The 25,047-nt window shown below is 37.2% G+C and overlaps 1 protein-coding gene across 1 annotated transcript in view; it reads left to right on the top strand.

The window, feature by feature from the left end:
• The window catches only part of LOC136877753 (histone-lysine N-methyltransferase NSD2), a 386,665-nt gene that overhangs the window by 157,107 nt on the left and 204,511 nt on the right, over positions 1-25,047 (top strand). The window contains exon 12 of the mRNA XM_067151960.2: positions 3,631-3,860. Within this exon, the coding sequence (XP_067008061.2) occupies positions 3,631-3,860 (230 nt within the window). The remainder of the gene's footprint in view (positions 1-3,630; positions 3,861-25,047) is intronic.

Genomic DNA, 25,047 nt, shown 5'->3' with positions numbered 1-25,047 from the left:
GATAAGATATTATCATACAACTATCTACCGAAAGATTAAATGGAGGATGAAGACATCGTTTGTGTATAATCACAAGGAAAATAACAAAATATATAGAATATTCTGCAAGTAATTGAAGAAAGAAGAAAATATAGTAGAAAGTCACATATTTCATATAAAAGAACAGTGTTCCAGTTTAAAATACGAAGGGTGAAACTTAGCAGGCAAGGCAAGTGGTCAGACAAGGACCAGAATATTGATTACTAATGGAGTAAAAGATTGCCACGTAAATACAAGATGAGAATTTCAAGAAGGAAGAAAATTAAGGGAAATAGAACGTTAGAAATACGAAATATTATCTGAATTCACTTTCAATTTAAAACAGAATTGATACTGGAGCAGTAGTGAACCCAATATAACATACTTGAAAGCAGTCAAATTTATTATCAAAATATATAAGAAGAACACGTATAGACTGTCGAACTACTGAAGACTTTGATATGAACTCATACATATCATATTTATATTCTGTTACACTTAACACAAGAAAGAAGACCATTAATATGTGCAACTAGATCTGCAGTGGACCGTCTTGGGGATGAGTGTGTAATGGATGATCCAACCAACCTGATGTAGAACGGGAGACCAGCTAAACAATGGATTCGAGCCGGTCGAGCGTAGCAGCTGTAGCTTGGATGGCTACAGATTCGTCTTAAAACCGAGAATGACAAACCAAGTTTTCTAAGTTATAGTTCTTAATTAAATTTATGTAGGATAACAACATTATAAAATGTGTATCTATGATATTAATGGGATCAGTGAAGTCTAATGTCAAAATCTAGCTCTCATGGTTAAGATATGTTAGGATCGATATACCTCGATTGGGAGAAGTGACAGTGTGTATTGAATGTAATGTATTAGTTATGGAGAATTTATTATTGATTGCAGGATTGAGTAGCGTTTACTACAGTATGTGGTGAAACTACGTCATCCATCCACCACAGGAACCTAGAGGCAGGAGCTGGACACACTAGGCTTACATTAGGCAATGCCGGTGAAAGCGTGTAGACTGCCCGCCTTCTTTATGATTTCCATGGCAGCATAATTGAAACAAGATATAGTAAACAAATACATCGAGTGCCTTTCTACATATTGTTATCTATGGACGGCATTGTAGGAAACGACAATGTAAAGTTCCGTACAGAATAAAAGTGCAGTTCTATTCAAATGTGCTTACTGTAGCTGGCAAGTAAGTAAGTGTAATGTTCCCCACAAGTATAATGACCGCATATGTTGAGAAATGGGTGAAGTACCTAATGTGTTGTTGTTCATCATGATAATATGGTATAGAAGAGAGATACAGCCAATATGAGTTATTCTTTGTCAATGCAGAAACAGAAAAGAGTATTATAATGTACTAGGAGGTCAGATGTCATTGTGGGAAATGAGTTGTGATCCAGTGGCATGAAGATGTTTTCAGTGGAATAGAATATGTCGTGGGAAATGTGTTTACGAGCAAAGGTTATGAGATTTAAGAGGAATGTGGGTATTTTATGAAAGTGTTAAGAATGAAATGATATGCAGGTTATAATGAGATAAGAAATCACGGAGAAGAATTTATATGAAAAAGGCACAGAAGTGATAGAATGAATATGAAGGATATGTATATTTAAGTCTGGATCGTATACAAGAAACATTGGCATGAAAAAAACATCTCATCATGGGAGTAGGGAAATATAATGAAGGCAAATCAACCGAGACAGGTAACTGTTAAGTCAAATAAGTCTCACTATATCCATATGTTGAAAATAAAGATATAATGTTAGGAAATAACCTCAATAATTATCTCATGTTGGTATTGCAGAAGGTAATATGTGGTGTATAATGCTATAATGATCAATGTTAACATCTATAGTTATAATTGAGCTATACAATCGATTGAAAGGAGCGAATCAATTTAAGAGGCGAATGTCATTTTCATTCAATGTAGAATCTTGAATGAGAGTTGTGATTAATTAAGAACTAAAATAATTTTAATTCAGTCAGAGATAATGATTTCATGATGTTATATGATGCTATTTAAATGATTAAATGCTGTATGGTTAGGCAAGTAGGTGCCAGGATTATGCTTGGCAGTAGAAAATAGCAAGCTTAGCGAGTCATTCAGTGGTAATTAAAATAAAAAATATGTGTTTCTTTAGAAATGATTTTAATAATTTTCAATATAAATATCTCTGGACATGTTATGATGAAAGAAAAGAGTTCAATCATCAGTTCAATGAATGGAAATGCAGTTAGCTCATGTCAAGACTGCAGGTGATCATTATTAGAGAATTGATATGTATGTAAAGACACTCTTATGATATTTATTTCGAATTTTGAAGAATTAAATAAAACATTAATATGATTTTCTCTTTCCTAAGCTTATTATTATGTTAATAAAGTAGTTGGTTAAGATTAAATATGTGTAATATTTATTTATAGGTTGAAATGTTAGAATACTTTATTGATAAGTATGTGTTGCGATTCTCATCTTGCGATTCTCGTCTTTCTAAAGGAATAAATTAAGTGCGAAGAGATGGAGACGTCCATCGGAAATGTTGGATTTCGAATTATAGGCAGTTGCACCACTCTTCGGGATTCACGTTAAGCAAATTTTACAGTAATTATACCCTGAGATCATCTGAGTAGTCACAGAATTTTTTATTCGCCATTATTGGACGCAGTAAGGGCGCAACTATAAAATAAGCAACGAACTTGATATTCCCAGGAATTTCGTGAGAAAACCTGTAAGCTGCAGTCATTTGAAAATGTAATCATCTTCAGTCATATTTTAAGAGGCAAATGATAATAACAAAACTTCTGAAAAAGTAAATTATGTATCTGTAGACTTTAGGCTTATGCCATGTCACGAAAACAAAAATTATATATATCTATTCATTGTTATGTATCTATTCATAAAATATTCTTAGCGCGTAACCTACGAGACAGGTCATACGAGTGCTGCCTAGCAGATAATACTAGGACCTGCATGGTCCACGTGTGGACTTGCTCTTGTCATGACCGCTAGTATAACGTAGGCAATGATTGTACATGCCACACAATATTTGTTAACAAACTTATTAAACATGTAGAGCTGGCACTAGAGCCTAGAGAGCTAATACTATGGGAAATCCAGTAGGTATGAAATTATCATGAGTAGTTTGGTGTTGATATGAAGCTCTTTTTACTAGGATGTTTCATGATATATATATCAGGTTTAGAAAAGTATTTTGCCTATTTACTAATACCGAAAAAGATCGGGGAACATTTAAAAACCACTGCTGTTTTAAGCTGACAAAACATGCACCTTCCGTTGGTGCAACAGCAACATTGTGGGTGGCGGAGAACATTCATGCTCCTACTGTTAATATATGATGCAGCGAGAGTCGTCACAAATAAGAGGTTGCTACACATGATTGAAATGTACCTCATACTGTTGGTCTTTGAAATGTGCTGTAAAACTATTACAATCAGAAATAATATTCTATTCAATATATCAAAGGATATATAAAAGATATTTGTAAACTTGTCTGAAGTTGTTTCATTGTATTTGTCAACTTTTGTTCTGAGTGTTAGTTATCCTGGAATTTATTGTCATTGATCTTGTAGATCAAGGTAGAACCTGGTGAGCCGGAGAGTCCCAGGCAGTCAGTAAAGAAGAGTGCATCACCTGTTGCCAAGAAGAGAGCTGGGTACAAGAAGTTTGGTCGCGACTTCAAAGCGTTTGTGGTGGAGCATTTCTCTCGAGTTGCAGATGAACACCCAGAGATGAATAAGGAGGGTGTAGAGGAATACCTGCGAGAGACGTGGTCTGAAATGGCTCCAAATGAGAGAGCAAGGTAGGATTGGATTACAGCAAATTGTTTTACAAGTGATGTAGTAGAATGGCTATTATCCATGCTAAATGGTAGGGAGAAACAGCTTATTGCAGAGTTGTGAAAGAAAGATTATTCACAGAAATATAGCTTTCTCAAATATTGTTTGCATTTCTGTACCAGAAAATATTTCCGGTAGTTATAGTAGTCATCAACCTCCTCCTTTCCCCTTATCTAGCTCCTATTGGATCGAGGTATGTTTGGCACATCTTCACCTTCCTCTCTCCTTCCATAATATGTTTCATGGGGTAAGAGAGGGATAATTCTTTATTTATCAGGGAGGGAGTGGTATATCTTCCTGTTAGTATTATTTGGGCTAGCTTTGGGACATCCACTGGATTCTCATTTGAAATTTTGGTTTGGATTTTCATTATAACTTCTTCACGACATGAGATAAGTAATATGTTTCTTAATTATGGTTTCAAAAATAATATCAATGCAACTATGTACCTATCGATACTGATATGAAGCTTATTATAATTATATATTTTTCATATGTGCAAGATTAACTCAAGTATTCTTACTATTGAGTGCCACCATTAAAATAATCAATCAGTTGTAAACGCGAAAGTCGTGCCAAATGTTTTCATAAATATGTGCCAATGCATATAAAATCAACTCTCAAGTTATTCACCGCTGTGCCAAAATTAGGTTAAAAACCTACTCTACCGATGTACATTCACATATTAAGACGTATATTTAGTTATGCGATGTTCCTTCATTTGTACGTATGTTCAGATTATATTGCATGTAATACTCAAATAACCTAGTGATATGTTTGGCATCAACGCTATTTGTTGACCATATAATGCTTGGACTGTAACATATATTCACATAAACATGACCTAATTCCATCTCTTGCATTGTTAACCTCTATATTAAAAACCATAACCGACACAGAAACTCGCAATAACCTCATTTAGGCATTGCTTACGCAAAGAACAATTCACATTTCCTCAGATTAACAACATTATGCAATTCTCATATTTCAATTCTTCCCGATACCTTCATATATAAAAAATACACATTCAACTTCATTTCAATAACCTCTGTGTTACGGTCAAAACAGTCCAATAGCCTGAGTCTCCATTCATAAACTGCAACTCCCTAATATTTAATCATTTCCTTTCAGTATTATAATCGTACTGGCCATGTCTGCCAATCAAGTGCTCATAAAAACTAGGTTACGTTACGTACATCGCATATATTCCTCTTAACCACAAATAGTTCGATATTAATTGGTCTTCTCAAGTAGATTGGCATTTAAAACATGGATATGCTCATTTTGATCTTGTTTATAACAACCTACAAATATCTCACGAGCACTGCATTTGTATTACTTAAAATAGCACATGTCAGCGGTTAATTATTTAAATCCACACAATAGTATTCACTTATTGGCACTTTATATATATCTGTAGGCACTTCTGCTCTCAAATATATCCTAGCAAATAATTCAAATTTTATAATGCAAAGTTCGAAACCATATTACTTATCTCGTATCGACTTTCTCGTTGCTGGCTCCTTCCTCGACTAGGACATCTCGGAGTAGTCAATCATGCCCCAGGATCACGTCACGGCTGGATTCAGTTGGGCATCTTGGCTTGAGCTGAGTTCGTCTTGCGCAATCTCTCTCCATCCGTTTAGGCGAGCTTCATTACGTCACCAGGGATCATGCAACGAAAAGACAGCAAATATTTTGTAGAATACATATTTCTCTGATGAATTGCAGGTTTTCCAATCCGTGTATTTGAGTTTATATATTTTATAACTGATAGAAATATTTCTCTTAAATTATATATTTTTCAATTTTGGTCTGTTTTCGTCAACTATGTCGCCTAAACAGGTACTGCTTATAACTTGAGATAGTTATTTCTGCGTTTCGTAGTATAGATTAGCCACCTATTATGCTATTCCGGCCTTTTTTTAATGTCGATATCTCACTCGGCTGCAGTCACACTTTACTTCAATATCTTGGCGTTTTTCTTTGATTCCTTAAGTATCCTGCAGATATTGGAGATACGTTCCTTCAATTTATTATATATAAATTACTTTAGTATTTATAATTCATTGATTTTCTTTCGTTATCTCGTAGTAAGACGTACAGTTCTTCCTTCACACAGTTTTTTCTTCTCAAGGTATTTAAGAATCGAATCAATTCAATTATTTCACGGTCCATAGTTGTTCAATCTTGGGAACTCTTTTCTCTTTTGCCGGTCAATATCGACCTCCGCCTAATGATCAAGATCGACTTACTGTAAGATTATATTCCTTTCGCATTTACGCCGCCTGAAGCTGCTCCGCGCCATATTTGTCCGCTGTATTCCCACAGTAGTTACTGCCTCAAATGTAACGTAATGGTACACTGTGGCTGATATATATTTGCTAGATGTTGCTTACAATATGTTTCAAAGTTCAGTATAAATCACAAAATTCTTGATATCATTTAGTGTCCAAATGATCATAACGAGCTATATTGAACTATGTACTGAAAAGTTGGGGTGAACAGAGGCGCCACCTATCACAGATTGTCCGTAATGATTACAGATTTCATTTTGCTATTGCGGCATTACGGACAAAGGGGAAATTATTATGGAAAAAGCATCATTATTACGATAACTAATTTCTACGAAAAAAGGAAAGAAATAAATATGTTCAATCCCTTAGAGCATTACTGGTCAACCCTCCTTGTTTCAATGTTTGTAAGTTGGCAACTAAACATATTTGGTGGTTATTTGGTCATCAATTCTTTTTGTTTCCCGCGAGCTTTGTGAAATCACTGCCAGCTACCTAGATACTGTATACGCTGCTCTGTTAGCTAGAATGACGCTTCAAGTCGGCTGTGAAGTAGGCTCTACTCCTTGCTCTTTGTTCTCCAGTGCACACGTTCGGCTCTCTCTTTGTTGTGTGTGTAGATAGGAGTGGTATATTTTGTGCGTTTCAGTTCTAATTATCCTAGTCCTTGATTCGAAAAGAAGCGATTGGTTTTGTGAAATGAAACGGAGGAACTGTCAAATTGCATCTTCTTCTAAGAAGACAGCAGTGTTAGTGAAAACCATGTGTTCTGCAGCGTGTGTTCTTGTGATTTCTCTGTGGCTCATGATGGACGAGATGATTGCAGAAGACACATAGAATCCAAGAAACAATACGATGAATCAAAATTACAAAACCAGTCTGTTTCATCGTTCTTCGTAGAAAGTAATGAAACTGCGGTGACAAATGCCGAATTGCTGTTCACATAATTACTTTTGGAGCATAATATTCCATTATCAGTTTCAGATCATGGTGGAAATTTGTTTAGATCCATTTTTGCCGACTCTAAAATATCTCAGAAATATGGTTCTGCAAAAAAAGGAAATAAGTGAACTTTTGCAAATAACGCCTTTTTCTTTGGCTACTGATGGTAGTACGGATTTTAATGCAGTTAAACTTTATCCTATAGTTTTCTCTTTCTTTAATGTTCAGAGAGGCCAAATATGAACTCTTCTATTATCATTGTTAGAGAGTACTGACAACACGGGTGAGGGAATTTTCTGTGTTATTAATAGTGAATTGTCTTCTTTAGCCATACCATGGGAAAATTGCACTTCTTTTTCATCCGACAATGCATACAGAATGGTAGGGGTAAATCAAGGTGTTGCCAAATTTATGAAGTACAGGCATTCTTTGGTTTTTTGTCGTGGGTTGTTCTTGTCATCTCACACACATCTGTGTACAAAAAGCAGCACCCAATTACCAGTCAATGTAGAGAACTTTTGGTTCAGTTGCAACAGTCGGACAACATCCCCAAATTGTCCACACTGCAGCATCAAAGGTACTACACTTACAAGAAGTAAGGGCAGATACAAAACAAGTGGAAGCAAACGTCACCGTAAAAAAAAAAGGGCACAACACAAGGAAAACAGAGTACTTACCCTAATCTGTGCAGATGACCACAAACCATGGAAGGGGGGGAAAAAAAAAGTCACTGTATAGAATTTTAAGTAATCTACAAGAAAGACAATCTAGTTTAGTAAAATTTAAGAAACTACTAATTTAGTTTTAACACCAGTTTTAGGTATACCTTTTCCTAGAAATTTTTGTGCTAATTAATAGTTTTGTATCCTTAAGAATGTCTTTTAAACCAAAATTTAAAACCTTACAGTGTTATGCGAGGAGCTTTCATGGGAAAATTAAACACATTCCCTCGTAGAATGAAGTCAATTAAATAAATTATGCAAAAGGAATAAAAATGTAGGATAGTAGAAAAATATCCAGAAAGCAAAACTGGGGTTGGATGCTAATAACACAATTTCACACAAATTATCTATATTCAGTTAAATAGGCAAGGTCATCAACCAGCACGAAACCAATTACCACCACAACATTAATAATCAACACCATGGCAATCGTAACAAACACACCCACTTTAGGAGGAGTTGGGCCATTCCCAATCAGGGACGCAACAATGCAAAAGTATAGGGACAAATGAAAAACAAAAAAGAAAGTCCCCAAACAAAGGAAAAGATCAAATGAATTAATAAACGAAAATAAAATAAAAGAGGGAAATAAAACTTCAAAGCATAAATCTTGTGAAAACTGCCTCGGTCAAAAGCTTTCAATTACCCGTATACAGCCCTACCGAACAGGGCTAGAGAATTTACAATTACGTTAATACAGTCGAACCTCCCTTCTGTGGACACCATCCGTTCCGAGGAAAAATGTCCGTTACGAAAGGTGTCAGCTCAAACAAGTTGTAAAAATAATCGAACATTTTAACGGCAAAGGACATATATATATAAGCATACATATCTTTATATTTATTATTCTAAGTCATTTCTGTGTTAGTATTTCATAGAGAGTTATTATAAGTGATTTTACATAATTTACAGTCCGGCTCCATGGCTAAATGGTTAGCGTGCTGGCCTTTGGTCACAGAAGTCCCGGGTTCGTTTCCCGGCAGGGTCGGGAATTTTAACCTGAATTGGTTAATTTCGCTGACACGGGGGCTGGGTGTATGTATCGTCTTCATCATCATTTCATCCTCATCACGAAGCGCAGGTCGCCTACGGGAGTCAAATAAAAGGACCTGCATCTGGCGAGCCGAACTTGTCCTCGGACACTCCCGGCACTAAAGGCCATACGCTTTATCCTTTATCATTACATCATTTACAAACATTACAGCTTCGTGAAGCAATCGTGAAGCTTCGTCTGTGTAAATTTAGCACATGTTTTCTTAACTGCGATATTCTCGAAAACGGAATAAAGTCTGTTAAATGGTTCCATAGTGTTCTATTTTCCTCCCACTCCTTAAAAATTTCAGTTTTATTCTTCACAATAGCTTTTATTTGAGTTTTCCCGCAGTTTATTTTTTCGGCAAGCTTTCTCACTGAAAGTCCCTTGTTACTTTCTATAATCACATTTCTTCTTGCCTCGAGATCTAAACACGATCGTCCCTTGTTACTCATGTTTAACAGACAACTCAAATGCTACGGTATTTCTGTCTCACTAATTAGCTCCTGTACTGTCTTTTCCTTCTCAAGTTGACTACCTGAGCTCGACCTTATCAGCGACAATCCGAGTTATGAATAGAATGATGCAAGAAGGGACGAAAATCCCCAGGTAACTTGTGAGTCAACAGTCTCTGGCAGCATTTCTGGGCAATTAGAATTCCTCGGAATAGGCCTATGGACCACTAGGTAGAACTACATTCCGATGTACACTCTCTCCCCTCGAACTCGAAATAGTACAAACATTCAAAAGGGATTTCCTTACGTCTGAAGAATGGTTTTAAAAGAAAGCGTAATAAATTGTCCTGCAACGTGTAAAGTGTCCGCTTAAGTCAAGTGGACGGGACAAATGGCAATGTCCGCTGTCCGGAGTTCGAGGTGTCCGCTTAAATGAGGCCAATTTAACACTTCTCTTATGTAAAATAAAATCGGTTCCGGGGAAAATTGTCCATATAGGGAGGTGTCCGCTGAATAAGGGTGTCCATTAGGGCAGGTTCCACTGTAATATTAAAATGTTTAACATACCAATTTTGAATAATTAGTTGCCCAATATGGCAATTACACTAAAGGAACGCCGATTTTCAATAATTTTACTGAAGCCAAAATAATAATAATAATAATAATAATAATAATAGTTCCCTAACCCAAGTTCCCAGAACGTAGAATACACAGTTTTAAGAATCCGAAATTGCACACGCACGACACATTTAAGTGGTTTATAAAACTTCATTGAAATACCAATATCTGTATAATCGGGTGCTCCAGAAACTAATTTAACGTTGTCAAAACTTACACACTCGCAGAGGTAGTAGAACTTCCAAGGCACACGCCATTACTTACGAACATGAGGTTCGAAGATAATCACTCAATAAAATTTAAAAAAGGAAGACGAAGGTGTTCCTGAACTACAAAGGCCAAAAGAGCTTGAGAATGGTTGACGGTTGCCATGGCGACGACAACAAGAGTGAGCGTTACCGAAGCATAAAAGAAAAATTTACATAAAGAAAAGAAAGACAGAAAAGATCGATTTTAAGAAAGAAATAGATTCCGATCCAGGGAGATAATCTCGCGATCTCAATCCTTTTCATGGATGACTTCACATATTTAAATTATATGACTCCTAACTTCTTTAACATAAGCCTAAACAGAAATATATATATATATATATATATATATATAATTTTTTAAAGTCCCAAAATCATCATGCTGAAAAGGTTTTCTTCCACTCACAATAGATTTAAACAGTGCTGTCAGTAAGCCGAAAACTTTTCATATTATGAAATTTCCAAGTTCATTTGAAATGAAGATCTATCATAATTGGTGATCGTAGAACAGAATGATATCTGGTAATTAAATTAAGGTTTTCAGGCGAGGCAATCCAGCTCCAGGAGAAAAAGAAAATAATAAAATCTTGAAAGTAGACTTACATTTTGTCCATGAGGAGAAAACTAACGCATGGCGTCAGTTGGGATGTAGTTTACTTACAGTTTCGTAGAGATAAAATTAAGTAGAATAGGTAGCGGACATCCTCTCCAGGTAAGAAGAAGATAATTTTAAACAAGAACACTTCAGGGCCTTAGCCCAGCTCCTTTACATGTTATCCAGGCATGTTGAGATGGGAAGATGCTCCTACAAGGAGCCTCCCCACAAAGCTTCCAACCATCATGGTGCTCAACAATTAACTGACTTCACGCTACAAAGGCAATATGCAGTCAGAGATGATAGGACAGCGAGTGAGCCAAACATGAGACTCACTCTCTGTGACTGGTGATACTCATGTGCCTTGGGATTCTAACTAGTGGCCTCGATTTCACCATCAGTAGGGAATCCTGAAAAAACCCTAGCTATCGCCTCAATAGGGGTAATAATTAGTTATTCAGACATTAATTTAATCATATCTTGTTACAAATACGGAAACCAAATAGAAGTGCATCTCCTGCTAAAAGCTGGAAATTGTGTGTAGGAACCCGGCATCTTAACATTGAGATTTCTGTTCGCTTGACAATTTCTTTGCCACGTCCCCTAGCTCACCAGGCCCTCGGCCATAAATCATTGTCTGGCCGTGCCTATGGCACGAGGAGGTTCATTACTTCAAACAAAGCTTCTTTGCAAATAAATACATCCTCAATGCATCTTCTGCAACTAAATATTCAACACAATAACACTGATGCACCACTCGCAATGCTCAAATCAGCTCGTGCGTTTATTACACACTTAAAATATCTCTCAGTATCATGCTGCTATATCATTTCGATTCATCTCAAATTCACAGAAAACTGGGGTTCAGGCACAGCCCCTTACATCGGAGAGTTAACCACAGTTTCCCCTTCTCACAAGCTAAAAATTTATCATTTCCTCAAACAAAGATATGAGTATATAAAATGAAATGAAATGAGGTTACTTTAAATAAAATACGGCATCTAATCTCAAATAAATAAAAATACACATGAGCTGCGCTACGTTTTGGGAGGCTGGACTTTCAAATCCAGCACGTTGTCTTCTTCACACACAGGATATAAAGCCATTACTTAATTTAACATGCAATCTAGACTACAAATTTACATTATAAATTGAGTGCTTTTTCTATCCCCGCATTTAAGATACTGTCCACAGGCAATGGTGAAGAGCCTGCTGTCGTGCTATCCTGACTCATATTGAATAATTAACTCGGAGGAAAGCTACTACATTAAACTCACCAATATTAAAAGATTTTCCCCCTTCCTGAAGCACTCTTAACCACAAATAAAACCAACACATGCCCATGCAGTTACATAAATTGGATTAAAGTGCTTGAAATTAGCCTCTTATCGTCGCCATGAGACCTATCTGTGTCAGTGCGACGTAAAGCCCCTAGCATAAAAAAAAAATTAGCCTCACTTGTTTCCCTCCCAGATAATCTCACATAATTAAAATTAAAATCCTACTGAACACTCTAAGCTAAAATACTCTGACAATTTACTATATATCAAATTATTTTAATCCTATTGTTACATTCTCTACCTATTTACAATAAGGAATATTAGCGTTCACAAAGTTGTACAATCGTACTCAACACTGTGACGGGTCCTCCATCGTTCGAGCCTCGCACAGTTAGCCTACTCCATGTTGCTGCGGTGGTAGACCATGGGTTCCAAACGTCCCTTGATGACTCTTGAGGTATCCATGGATGATTGCATTCACCCTCAGTATGAAAGTTAAATATTTATTAATCTGATTCCGGCAAAGGTATTGCTACTTTAATCAGACCAGAATAGAACTGTAACCACTATTTCAATCAACACTGCTACAGTTTAAGTGGTTTTAATAAAATGTGATATTGGATTCTTATGTTCAAAACCCTGTCTCAAATGTCTGATTTTCTGCACATACAGACTATCACTCCGCAGTTCTCCAATACAGTTTTAAACCTTGAGTTATCTTTGTTATTTTACATGGACTTCCGTGCTTCGATACCCGCGTGTCTTATCCACACGATTTCACAATTTATCACGTGCACACCGCGGTTTCTCTCTCTATCACAAGGCATTGTCTAGAGAATAGTTTTCTTCATCCGACATTTGGTACGATACAGCGTCACGGTCTCGCGATGCGAATGTACGACACAATTTATTCAAATGTCCGGTGCGTCGCAACCAACCCGTAGTTTGTACGGCAATCTCATTTAATCACAGTTTCCACTGATAATGCACTAGAAATGTATTCATTATCCGCACTCCCATTTACTTTCTCGGTTTTCCACAAAGACAAAGCAAAATGCGACCACAGAACGGCCGTATGGCTGCCTCCAAGATTCGGTGTCAACCTCCCAGCCGCCCTCACAAGCGTAAGTTTATGGTTTCACCCAGGGTGAGAGGTAAGCAGAGAGATAGTCCCCACTCCAAATTTTAGATCTCAAGATCCAGGAGGTCTACAGTAATTAGTGATGTAACAGATTGTGTGGCCTGCCATTCACGGCTAGCGTGGGTACGCTCCAGCCGCTTACATAACTACTTGATGGCAGAATTTCATAAATTATGTTATATTAGTCTGATTCATAATTTTGCCAAGGGCCAAATATTCTCAATATTATTTTGACGTGTACTCTGTTTAATTTAGGCGATGGTTTTTCAAATATGCTTCCAAAATCACCTCATGTTGGCTCTACTGTGATTCGGCATTTGTTTTAGGGGCGGAGTTAGCTCGATGTATTTTTCTTCCTTGTCTTCCCTCATCATGCGCTCTCGCTTCGGGGGTTTCATCACCAACAAAACATGTGAGTTTGGCGTTAGCCAGTCGAGGATGTTGCGCAGTATGATGCAACTTAGCTCCGTCCGGAAAAAGAAGCTCGAAAGCATGTATACTTTCCACATATTAATTTCATAATAAATATTCATAGTGCCGATACAGTCACAATACGGATCTAACTTGAGATTCATAGTCTGTAATGACCTTAACACAGGTGGAAACATCTCCTTATATATAATGTTTAGACAGGCCATTTAATTTAAATTATTTTCATCGTATTAAACAGGTGTACAATTTATATGTAAATTCTTATTAAGAATTTTTAAATATATTCAAGTCAATAAAGAATTAAAGATTAAATTTATCACATGTAACAATTCATTTCAAGTAAGTCTACTATGTATGGAGTTATGATTAATGTGCTTGTTGACCAAAAATTAAAAAACCACACACATTTAATTGGAGATCTCAAAACCAACAGCCTTCATGATGTTATACGAATGGGAGACCCAATATTGGACACTGGATGTCATATTAATTAAGCAAATAATAGGTTTTAATCAGTCCCCACAGCTTTGAAACAGTTAGGGGATAAAACCACTTATGTGGGTACAATACAGAAGAACAAGCAAAACGTTCCTGTACAATTCAAAGTGGGCAAAGGGAAACAACTTCGCAACACCCAATTTGGATTTTCTGAGAAGTCCACATTGGCATTGTATATATCAAATTATAACAAAATTCTACTGGGCTTATCTATCTTTCAACATGACAAAGAAATCGATCCAGAAACAGGTGAGCAAAGAAAACCAGAACAAAATTCCCTGTTGATATTCTTGACAAAATGTGTGGGCTTCATAATGTGTCCAGAAACTGTCGCCGATGGCCTGTTAAAGTGGTTGTCGGTTTGTTGAACTTTGATAGAATTAATGCCATCATACTGTACCACATAAATAACTATTTAAATATTATAAAACTACTGATGTGGGTTCAACTGTATTGGAAAAGAACAAAACTGCACTGGTCTTATCTACAGTACATTTCATCATGACAATGAAATTGATCCAGAGACAGGAGAACAAAGAAAACTGCAGATGATTTAATTCGTAATTAAACTTCCTGTTGATATACTTGACAACATGTGTGGATAGTACTTTGTATCCAGAAATTGTTGCTGATGGCCTTTTAGTATTTTTTTTTAACATCAAATGACCCGAACAACTCGAAGATACTGTAGCACATCCTCCAAATGGATATGTCCAGAACATACTAATGCTATGTGCTCCCACAGTCTGATGAACAAACTAGGAGATCCTTCATTTTCCCATAGCGAGTGAGGCGTGATAATGGTAGTGAAATTATTCCATTTTGTTTAAACTTTCATTTAAAATAATGACAATATGATTCTATAACATTATAATGACAGTACATTACCAAACTAAACCAGGCAACTTGTCACCCATGCAAGTAATAAGATATCAACCAAACACGAGTGTGAGTGTTAAACGATGAAATAATGTGCTGATGTCATTGATACGTAACTTCTTTAACCCTTAGCACTCACGCGGCCGGCCATGGTCGACAACGAGAATATCCCGAATAGATCCTATGTCATTGCCCGACATGAAATTTTTCCCTATGTAACTCCTTTGTCGGGTTACGTGTGCATGAATTACAGGCACAATAAGCTACTGCCATCCTTCGACGACAGTTTGAAGCCATGTATAGCTATGATCTCTTTGAAATCAGGCTTTCTGCGCATTCTTTGAAGATCATGCGAGTTTGTAAACAGACATTACTTAGCAACATGGCGTCGTTCGAGCAGCATGAGAAAGAAATAGCCAGACTTTTAGGTGAAAGTGACGTTGATTTCAGCGATAGTGAGAGTGATTTTCAATTAAGTGGTGAGGAAGATATTGCAGAACGAGACTGTGATGGAGAGTTGAGTGATGAAAATACTGATAATGAGAAAATTTTGCTAAATGGCAGTGCTGGTACCTCTACTGATGGCTGGAGGAAATACCGTGACACTGGCTTGGACTTCAAAAGCCCATTCACAGGTACCTCAGTTTATAAACCACCGGAAGTTTGAGTGAACTTCACTTTTTCCAGTTATTCATGACTGACGAGTTATTGTCGGAAATTGTGCGCGAGACTAACCGGTATGCTAGTGTAAACATTCAAAAGGTTACGCCCCTCACACGTGAGTCTATTAGGAGGTCGTGGATAGATGTTACTCTTTTCTGAATTCAAAGCATTTTTAGGGGTAATCCTAAATATGGCAATGAACAGTAAGCTTGAATTACGACGTGAGACTGTGTTTTTCAGCAATACTTGTAGGAAAAAGCCTGGATTACATCCTGATTACATCAAGATATGCAAATACTTAAATACTCAAACAAAAGCAGTCTAATGACTGGGTATAAAAACGCTTACATTTACTTGGACCAATACTTTAATTAAAAAAATAATTTATATGTAAGGGCCTTATTTATTGGTGAAATTGTTGATTTCGGTGTTAATAATGACACTATTTCGGTAGGTATTTTGTGAAATAAAAATGCCATACTGATCGATGTTTCTTGTGAAATCTTGCCTATAGTCTGGGGTAAATCTAACTAATTTTTTTACCGGGCGAGTTTGCCGTGCGCGTAGAGGCGCGCGGCTGTGAGCTTGCATCCGGGAGATAGTAGGTTTGAATCCCACTATCGGCAGCCCTGAAGATGGTTTTCCGTGGTTTCCCATTTTCACACCAGGCAAATGCAGGGGCTGTACCTTAATTAAGGCCACGGCCGCGTCCTTCCAACTCCTAGGCCTTTCCTATCCCATCGTCGCCATAAGACCTATCTGTGTCGGTGCGACGTAAAGCCCCCTAGCAAAAAAAAAAAAAAAAACTAATATTTTGATAAGGGTTTTTAAAGTGAACCCTTTAATGTGGCCTTGTTAATAAATTTTAGAATAACCAAATATACAAAATGTTATAGAAATGAAGCTATAAATCACTGATACCTCCTAATGAAGTTAGGTGACCTGCCCTGTAATATGAATTTATGCATAGCCTACATTATTTTACATGTTGAATTGTCTTAAAAGTACAAACTAGGCATAATTTCAACATTATCTGCATGCAGAGTTGTGCGACAGTTAGAAAGTAACTTTGTGTAAGAAAAGAAGCCCCTCTCGCTGACCACATTAGACGTCTAAAACCATAATGCTGGTGCTCGCTGATAGGGGATGAGAAGCTCAGATATTTAAAGCATTAGCTTTCTGAGTCCAAGTTGGCAGGTTCAATCCTGGCTCAGTCCAGTGGTATTTGAAGGTGCTCAAATTAGTCAGCCCCGTGTCACAACTTTTACTGGCACGCAAAGGAACTCCTGCGGGATAACATCTCGGTGTCTCCGAAAACCATAAAAGTAGTAAGTGGGACGTAAAAACAACATTACTACTCAACCAGGCGATTTATTTACAATAGACTAGGCCTACTAATACCGTCATATTTTGCAATAAAAACAGTATTATTTATCTTTCCTTTTAATTCATCCACTTCCTTATGCCAGGATTAACTAATTTTCCCAGAGGAATATTGGCTTGAATGAATGATTTTGTTGTGTCTATTACAAATTGCTGTCTAGCACTTTTCAACTTCGTGATGGGTAAAGTATCGTCGGTTGTTATTTGCCGCATAGAATTATGTTCATTTGCTTTATTATTATTATTTTTGTGTGTTTCTGATTCTCTACACTATTTATCACACGTGTCTTCATTTCCATGTAAAACGAACATTACAGTAGGCCTATTTACACATTAACTTAGAATCTTTCTTGCAGTATCAAAACGTACTCTCACTGCCAAAACGACCAGTCTTGTTATGACCACAACGCTATTTGGTGTGATCAATAACAGATATAGATTTTTATCGATTGGGTTAGAGATTGCGGAACTGAATACTGTACACATACTTCCGATATACAGCGCGCATCGCTTTGTGTGCGTTCGTGTAGAGAATATACAGAGCTATCAAGCAACTGAGAAGAAAAATACAACAGAGAAACATTTAAACGTTTATTGGAGAGCTTTTCCGATACTATTTCGCGCTTATCATGCCAAGTGGGGTATATTTCATTATTATTTGCATAATTTGCGCAATAAATCGGATTTCGCGATATTTCGCGAATTCATTTTGCTAAAATACGGTACTTGAAGTACCTGGAAGGTCACATATAGGCAAGAAAGGAGATATGAAAAAAATTCGCGGGTATTGCTTTTGCCAAAAAATACGGCCCCTATTTATATGACATCTCAGACATTAATAGCCCCATCATTGAGCAAATCCCCAATCTAATTCAAATTTTAAAAAAAATCAAATCAAAATATCTTTATTTGCAAATGAGGTGTCTACCTCGGTGGCAAATGGTACACTAAAATACATTATTGTCAAGCGCTAAATATTAAATTAACAAGAGAAGAAAATTTTCCTGTAATACAATATTATACAATTTACGCTAACAATGTTTTCTATTAAACACACAGCTCATCCTTAATAAATTTTGTTACCTCTACTACAGTGGTAACACCAAACAAGGCACAAACACAGTTAAAAGAGGAAGGTAAGAGTACAATACACAATATAAGAAAACACTACACACTCGGAAAAACAGTAGCTAGCATTACACGGATCTCCAACAAAACAAGTACGTAACTATCAGTAGGGCCAACTAGTGAACGACAAAACGGGAAGATGGAAGGGCTGGGAACCTACCAAAGGCGTGGACATGGCTTAGATAGCGAATTCCGAAATGAATCACCGTGATCCTTAGTTTTTAAAAATATTATTTACAAGATAATTCTACAAATACATTCCAAGTTATGAGCTAAAGTTCAGTGATATACATAGGTTATTTGTAGCAGTGTAAATTCAAATTACAAATCAACTGTACATCTAGTTACCAATGCAGTAGTACAATGCAATTTACAGGTTATCCAAAATCTAGCGTACCTAAAGTGATACAGAACTACCAGAGGCAAACCCCAAGGGAAATACTATTAAACTACAATATACATATTTTAGTGAAACAAAACCGGAATGCCTCGGAAACGAAAAGGTAAGTCCAGCTGAAAAACTAAGGCGTCATGAGTAACTAATTTGGTGAATCTAGGCGAGGTTAGGGCAGACTCCTGTATGAAAAGCCAAATCGGAACATTACGGAAATTTTAGCAGGAACGGAATTCAAGAGTGCTTACCCGAGCAGAGTGCCATCCCCGAAGCCGGGGGACGTCAACCAGATAGGCTGCTCGCAGACAGATAAACCGAGACCGACAGAATTCAGGATACAGAATTGATTCGAACAATGCCTCGCTCACTATATATAGGAATTTCTGGCCTTGGAGGCAACCAATCAGCGTGCACGTGTTCCCTATCCCCACCTAGACTCACCAATCACAACCTTACTTTCGATCGCGAACTTTGGCCAACATTCTAGAATACGCATGATCGCGAAAGTCGTATTTTTCCAGAATAGACAGAACACACTTTCTAGAACACATACCAACAAAGTAACACACCCTGTACAAAAGTTATGTAACTTTCTGGATCTTTCCAGGAACTATAGACAGAATTCTACTATTTACAAATGCCTATGTTACAACATTATACAGTACAGGTTAGGTCATTAAATTATCTTATGCTCTACAAATAACAGTACAGGTTAGGTCATGATAAATAAAACATTATATAGTACTTCGCCAATAAAGTCTTAAAAAAATTACGTTCCACTCATGCTACATAGTTCACTTGTAACAAATTTATATTGTTTACAAAGTTCTACTTATAATATCGCCTGTACTACTTACAAATACTGTATAGTCAACTCATACACAGTATGTGGAATTACTTCAAATGATGCTATACAACTGGTATAAGATAATATTTACATTGCATTTACTTTTTTTTTTAACCCGTTCTGGAACCTAAGTAGCATAACGACCTGCTGTGTCTTAACCAGAGCCCCTTTTGCCACCACTTCTCAGAGTTCCTGAAGGGCCTTCACAGGTGCCGTAGCGGTCCCAGGGCCCTTGAAGTCCCCACTGTACTTCACCCTTACAGGCAGTCCCCTACTTTGGCTGTCCAAAGTCCTTAGACCAGGGGATGGAATTAATTTATTCATACATACATTTTTTTAATTTACAATAACCTGCACTGGTCGAATGCGCTCTAACACTTCATTTATTTTCTCTGTTGCTGTTTATTCTCTTCTTGATTATCTGTACAGATTTTGGAAAAGGATCAAACACTACCCCTGGTAAACTGTTCCACTCCTTCACACCCTTCCCAATGAATGAAAATTTACCCCAATCGCTCCTGCTAAAATTCCTTCTAATTTTATATTTGTGGTCAGTCCTGCCGATATAATTATTTTCCAACTGAAGCCTCTCACGGATATCTCCCCATGCTTCTTCTCTTGTATAGGCTCTATATAATGCTATAAGTCTAGTTTTCTCTCTTCTTTTACTTAAAGTTTTCCACCCAAGTTCCTTTAACATTTCTGATACACTACTCTTTCTCCTGAAATCCCCTGTTACAAATCTTGCTGCTTTCCTCTGCACACTATCTATTTCTTTTATTAGGTATTTTTGGTGAGGATCCCAAACACTTTTGCATATTCCAATAATGGACGAACCATACTCAAGTAACTTTTTTCTTTTAATTCTTTGTTGCATCCTTTAAGTAGCCTCATTATGACATGTAACAATCTGTATGCTTTCCCAACAATATCATCAACATGACCCTTCCAACCAAATTACTTTCAAATCTCACACCTAAGTATTTGCACTTGCCATCTTTTGGGATAACTACCTCGTCCAAACTATATTCAAATTCAGTTTTAAAGCTCCTGTTTGTAAAAGTTGTAACAGTTGATTTACCTCCATTAACCTTCATATTATTTTCTTCAACCCATTGTTGGATACTTTCAAGGTCCCTTTGTAATTGTGAACAATCCTCAATGTTGTTTATTTCCCTATAAACAATTATGTCATCTGTATACAATCTTATTTTTGATGTTATATTGTTCCCTAAATCATTTGCGTATATTAAGAAAAGTAACGGACTGATTATACTACCCTGTGCAATTCCCTTCCAAACTTTCTCTTCCTGAGATACATTATTTCCTACTTTGACTTTCTGAACCCTTGAATTTAGAAATGTTTTTATCCAACGTGTAACCCTTACGTCCAATCCTATTCCCTCCAATTTCTTTAATAATATTCCGTGTTGCACTCTATCAAAGGCTTTGGAAAGATCTATGGCTATGCAATCTATCTGACCTCCTGAATCCAATTGATCTGATATGTCCTGCTGATATCCCACCAGTTGTGCCTCACAAGATAATTTCTTTCTAAATCCATACTGGCTCCTCATGAACCAATTTTTATCATCACATATCCCTCTGATGTACTTCGATATTAAACTCCCCAGTATTTTACAAACTATACTGGTCAGGCTGATTGGTCTGTAGTTCTCTGGTTTCCTTTTATCACCCTTTCCTTTATAAATTGGTATTATTATAGATTCCTTCCATTCCTTTGGTATTACACTATTATTTATGACATAGTCAAAGAGAAATTTTAAATAAGGCACTATGTACCACCCCATTGTCTTTAATACCTCCCCAGTAATTTGATCACTTCCTGCTGCTTTTCCTTGCTGAAGCAGTTGGATTTCTCTGAAAATATCTTCGTTTTGAATGAGAAGCGTCTTGTTTCCCTCTGTGTCTCTCCCTCTCTATCTTCTGTTTCAGTTTCCAACTCTTGACAATCATCTACTGAATCTCGAAATTCCCTACTAAATAGGTTTGCTTTCTCAGTATCTGTTAAATAGTGTTCACCCCTTTCTCCCACCATTGCAGGAATTTGGATTCCTTTTCCTTTTTGATTCCTGATATATGAATACAGCTTTTTCCATTTCCCTTTGTGGTCATTACGCTCTTGAAGTATGCCATTCATATAATTCTCTTTTGCTTCCGTTTTCACTCTATTCAGTTCCCTCATTAGCTTTTTTCTAGTTTCTCTACTCTCCCTACCCTCTTTGATTTTCCTGTTTACTATTCTACATTTTCTTTTTAATTTTCTTATTTCCCTTGTATAATAAACAGGGTCTGAGGTCATTTTACCCTTCTTAACAGGTACAAATCTCTTCTCTCCTTCCCAAATGATTCCTTTAAATTTAGCCCAAAGTGTATCCACATTACTCCCTTCACTTATCCAACAACTGAATTGTGATTTAAGGTAACTCCCAAATTCATCAACTTTAGTTTTTCTGTACAATTTCTTGTCTTGTGTAACCCTCTTATTAAGCCTTTTTGGTACGAATCCTACATCCATTATTACAGCCTTACCGGGCGAGTTGGCCGTGCGTGTAGAGGCGCGCGGCTGTGAGCTTGCATCCGGGAGATAGTAGGTTCGAATCCCACTATCGGCAGCCCTGAAAATGGTTTTCCGTGGTTTCCCATTTTCACACCAGGCAAATGCCGGGGCTGTACCTTAATTAAGGCCACGGCCGCTTCCTTCCAACTCCTAGGCCTTTCCTATCCCATCGTCGCCATAAGACATATCTGTGTCGGTGCGACGTAAAGCCCCTATCAAAAAAAAAAAAATAATATTACAGCCTTATGGTCTCCTATTCCTTCAATTACCTCAGTTTTGTCAACAATTTCCCATGGTTTACCCAAGCATACATCTAGTAAGTTATTGAGACCAGTCGGTTCTTGTACTACTTGTTTAAATTCTCCCTCCCAAATTAACTTGCTAACTTTGGTATAAATGCTAAAATTTTTGTGAAAATCTTCCATTATAAACATGCTTTTAGTCCACCGGTAGCAACAGCAGCAACAGTAGCCACCTACAACGCCTCCTCACACTGCATCCCCTCCACTAGCTCACAACTCGCGTAGCATCCCGCCCTCCTTACCCCCTCCCGCTATCTTCCCCGCCTCTACGATTGCATTCGTACAACACACGTAGCAGCAAGTCAGTGACCATCAAAGCTCTGTAAACAACTAAGGGACTAATCACCCCTCAACGAACACAAAGGTAAGCGCCTTCTATTATTATTTCCCTACAGTAGTCAATCATCATCATCAGTTTTCCACTCCAGTTTTTCGGGTGTGGTTTACGAGCACTCTTCACTTCTGTCTGTCCATGTACCACTCTTCTCTCAAGACAACATCCCAGCTGATTCCTCTTGTTCCTATGTCCTCTTTCACTTGGTCCAGCCACCTCTTCCTAGGTCTTCCTACCGGTCGTTTTCCGGCCACGACTGTGTGTAGCCATTGTATTGCTGTCCTTCCATCGTCCATTCGTTTGACATGGCCAAACCATTTCAAACGGGCCCTTGTCACTTTTTCATTCAGGGATGGGTACACACCAGCTTGCTCCCTTATTCTTTCATTCCTTACCCTGTCCCTTTTTGCCTTCTGTACCATAGTTCGTAGGAACTTCATTTCTGCGGCTTGTAGTTTGCTGTCCACTTGTTGGGTTGTTGTGCAGATTTCTAGGCCATATGTTATTATGGGGGTGAAGTATGATTGGAATAGAATCTGCTTTGATCTTAAGGGAACTTGTTCGTTCCAGAGGAGGTTCCGAATTTGATGGTAAAACTGAGCTGATTTTTGAATGCGGTTGTTAATCTCGTGCTGTATTCTGTTATCACTTGAAATGATGAACCCAAGATATTTATATTGGTCTACTGTTTCCAGTTGTGTACCTTCCAGCATTATTTTTCCTTTCTTCTTCTGTGGTCTACTGTTTCCAGTTGTGTACCTTCCAGCATTATTTTTCCTTTCTTCTTCTGCCTGTTGACAGACATAGTAACAGTTTTCGATTTATTTATTGTTAATCCATGTGTTTTCAAATGTTCATTCCAGGTGTTCAGCCTCTCTTGGACTTCCTTCTCTGTATTTTCCCAAATTACTACATCATCTGCAAATGCAAATGCATTGATGTCCATATTGTTCTTCTGCTTAATTTCTTTCATGACTTCATCCATGACAGTGATTAAAAGTAATGGTGAAAGGGTACTGCCTTGTTGCACTCCTTTAGTGGTTTGGAACCAATCAGAATTACCGTTTCCTATCTGTACGCAACTGCAGCAGTCGTCGTAAAGCATTTTAACTTTCTGGATAAGCCCTTTGGGTACATTCTTCTTTCTTAAACATTCCCATATAGTCTTCCTTGGAACACTATCAAATGCTTTTTCGAGATCCAAAAACACTAGTGTTAAGTCTTTGCCCTTCTCCCAATGCTTTTCTAACAGTATTCTAAGTGCAAATATGAGATCGGTAGTTGATCGGTGTTCTCTGAATCCATATTGTTCTTCCTGTAGTTGTGGTTCTATTATTTTCCTTAGCCTTTTTTCAAGTATTTTCTCAAATATTTTCAAACCATGAGACAATAAAGTGATCCCTCTATAATTGCTACATTTCTTCCGGCTTCCTTTTTTGAAGAGAGGTATTATTATTCCCTTTTTCCAATCATCTGGGACTTTCCTATCCTTCCATATTGCATTAATTACTCTATGAAGCCACTGTATTCCTATTGCACCAGTTCCCTACAGTAGTACGGCCTTTAAATTCCAGCAACTGACACACATAATTTTCTTCTTTCTTTTCCTTTTTACAGGGCATACCTGTTTTATGTTTTTCACCTACGAGATCAGTAGTTCTCCATTTGAAGCCCAATAATAATACACTATCTATACATAAGAATAACGTATGAAATACAATGCGAGGTAGTCTCTTAAGCTTTTTTTTTTTTTTTTTTTTTTTTGCACCGATCCAGGCGACATTTTATCCGTTTGTGCATTTCATTTTTCAACCAATCCATGTGATTTCGACACACCTTATCACATTTGATCTACGAAACAAGATCATAATTCGTTACAAGAGCTCACTCCTAATGTGAAAAACTGTTTATAATTACAAGCAGTGTAATTCCATTGAGCGAAGATTATTATGATCATCGATTTATACAAACAACCACACACAGCAGATTATTGTAACAACTTCATGTCATTCATTCCACTCGCATTTTAAGCAATTTTAATGGTCACTTTTTAATCTTACTGATTATTTTAAAATAGTTAAAATTTGCATTTTATCAATGTATTATTAGACGTTTTTTCCTTAAATATACCGGGAGGGCCCTGGCCTACCTTGGATTAAGTTATTTCTAGCTGATGATGCTCACTAAGCATGAGCGAAACATGTCCTAATTATAATATATCTTAATGGTTTTATCCTAAGTATAAAGGATTGTCATGTATTGGAAAGGCGGTTTTTATTAATATAATAACCCGTTAGAGGAGAGATCCTCACTTGGACTATGTGCAAGTAGGGCAGCATCCTGCTTCATGAATTTACCGAGCTCAGAACACTTTAAGCAAG

The sequence above is a fragment of the Anabrus simplex genome, chromosome 7 (assembly GCF_040414725.1).
Source record: "Anabrus simplex isolate iqAnaSimp1 chromosome 7, ASM4041472v1, whole genome shotgun sequence".
Lineage (NCBI taxonomy): Eukaryota > Metazoa > Arthropoda > Insecta > Orthoptera > Tettigoniidae > Anabrus > Anabrus simplex.
This window is presented reverse-complemented; position numbering and strand designations above follow the sequence as displayed.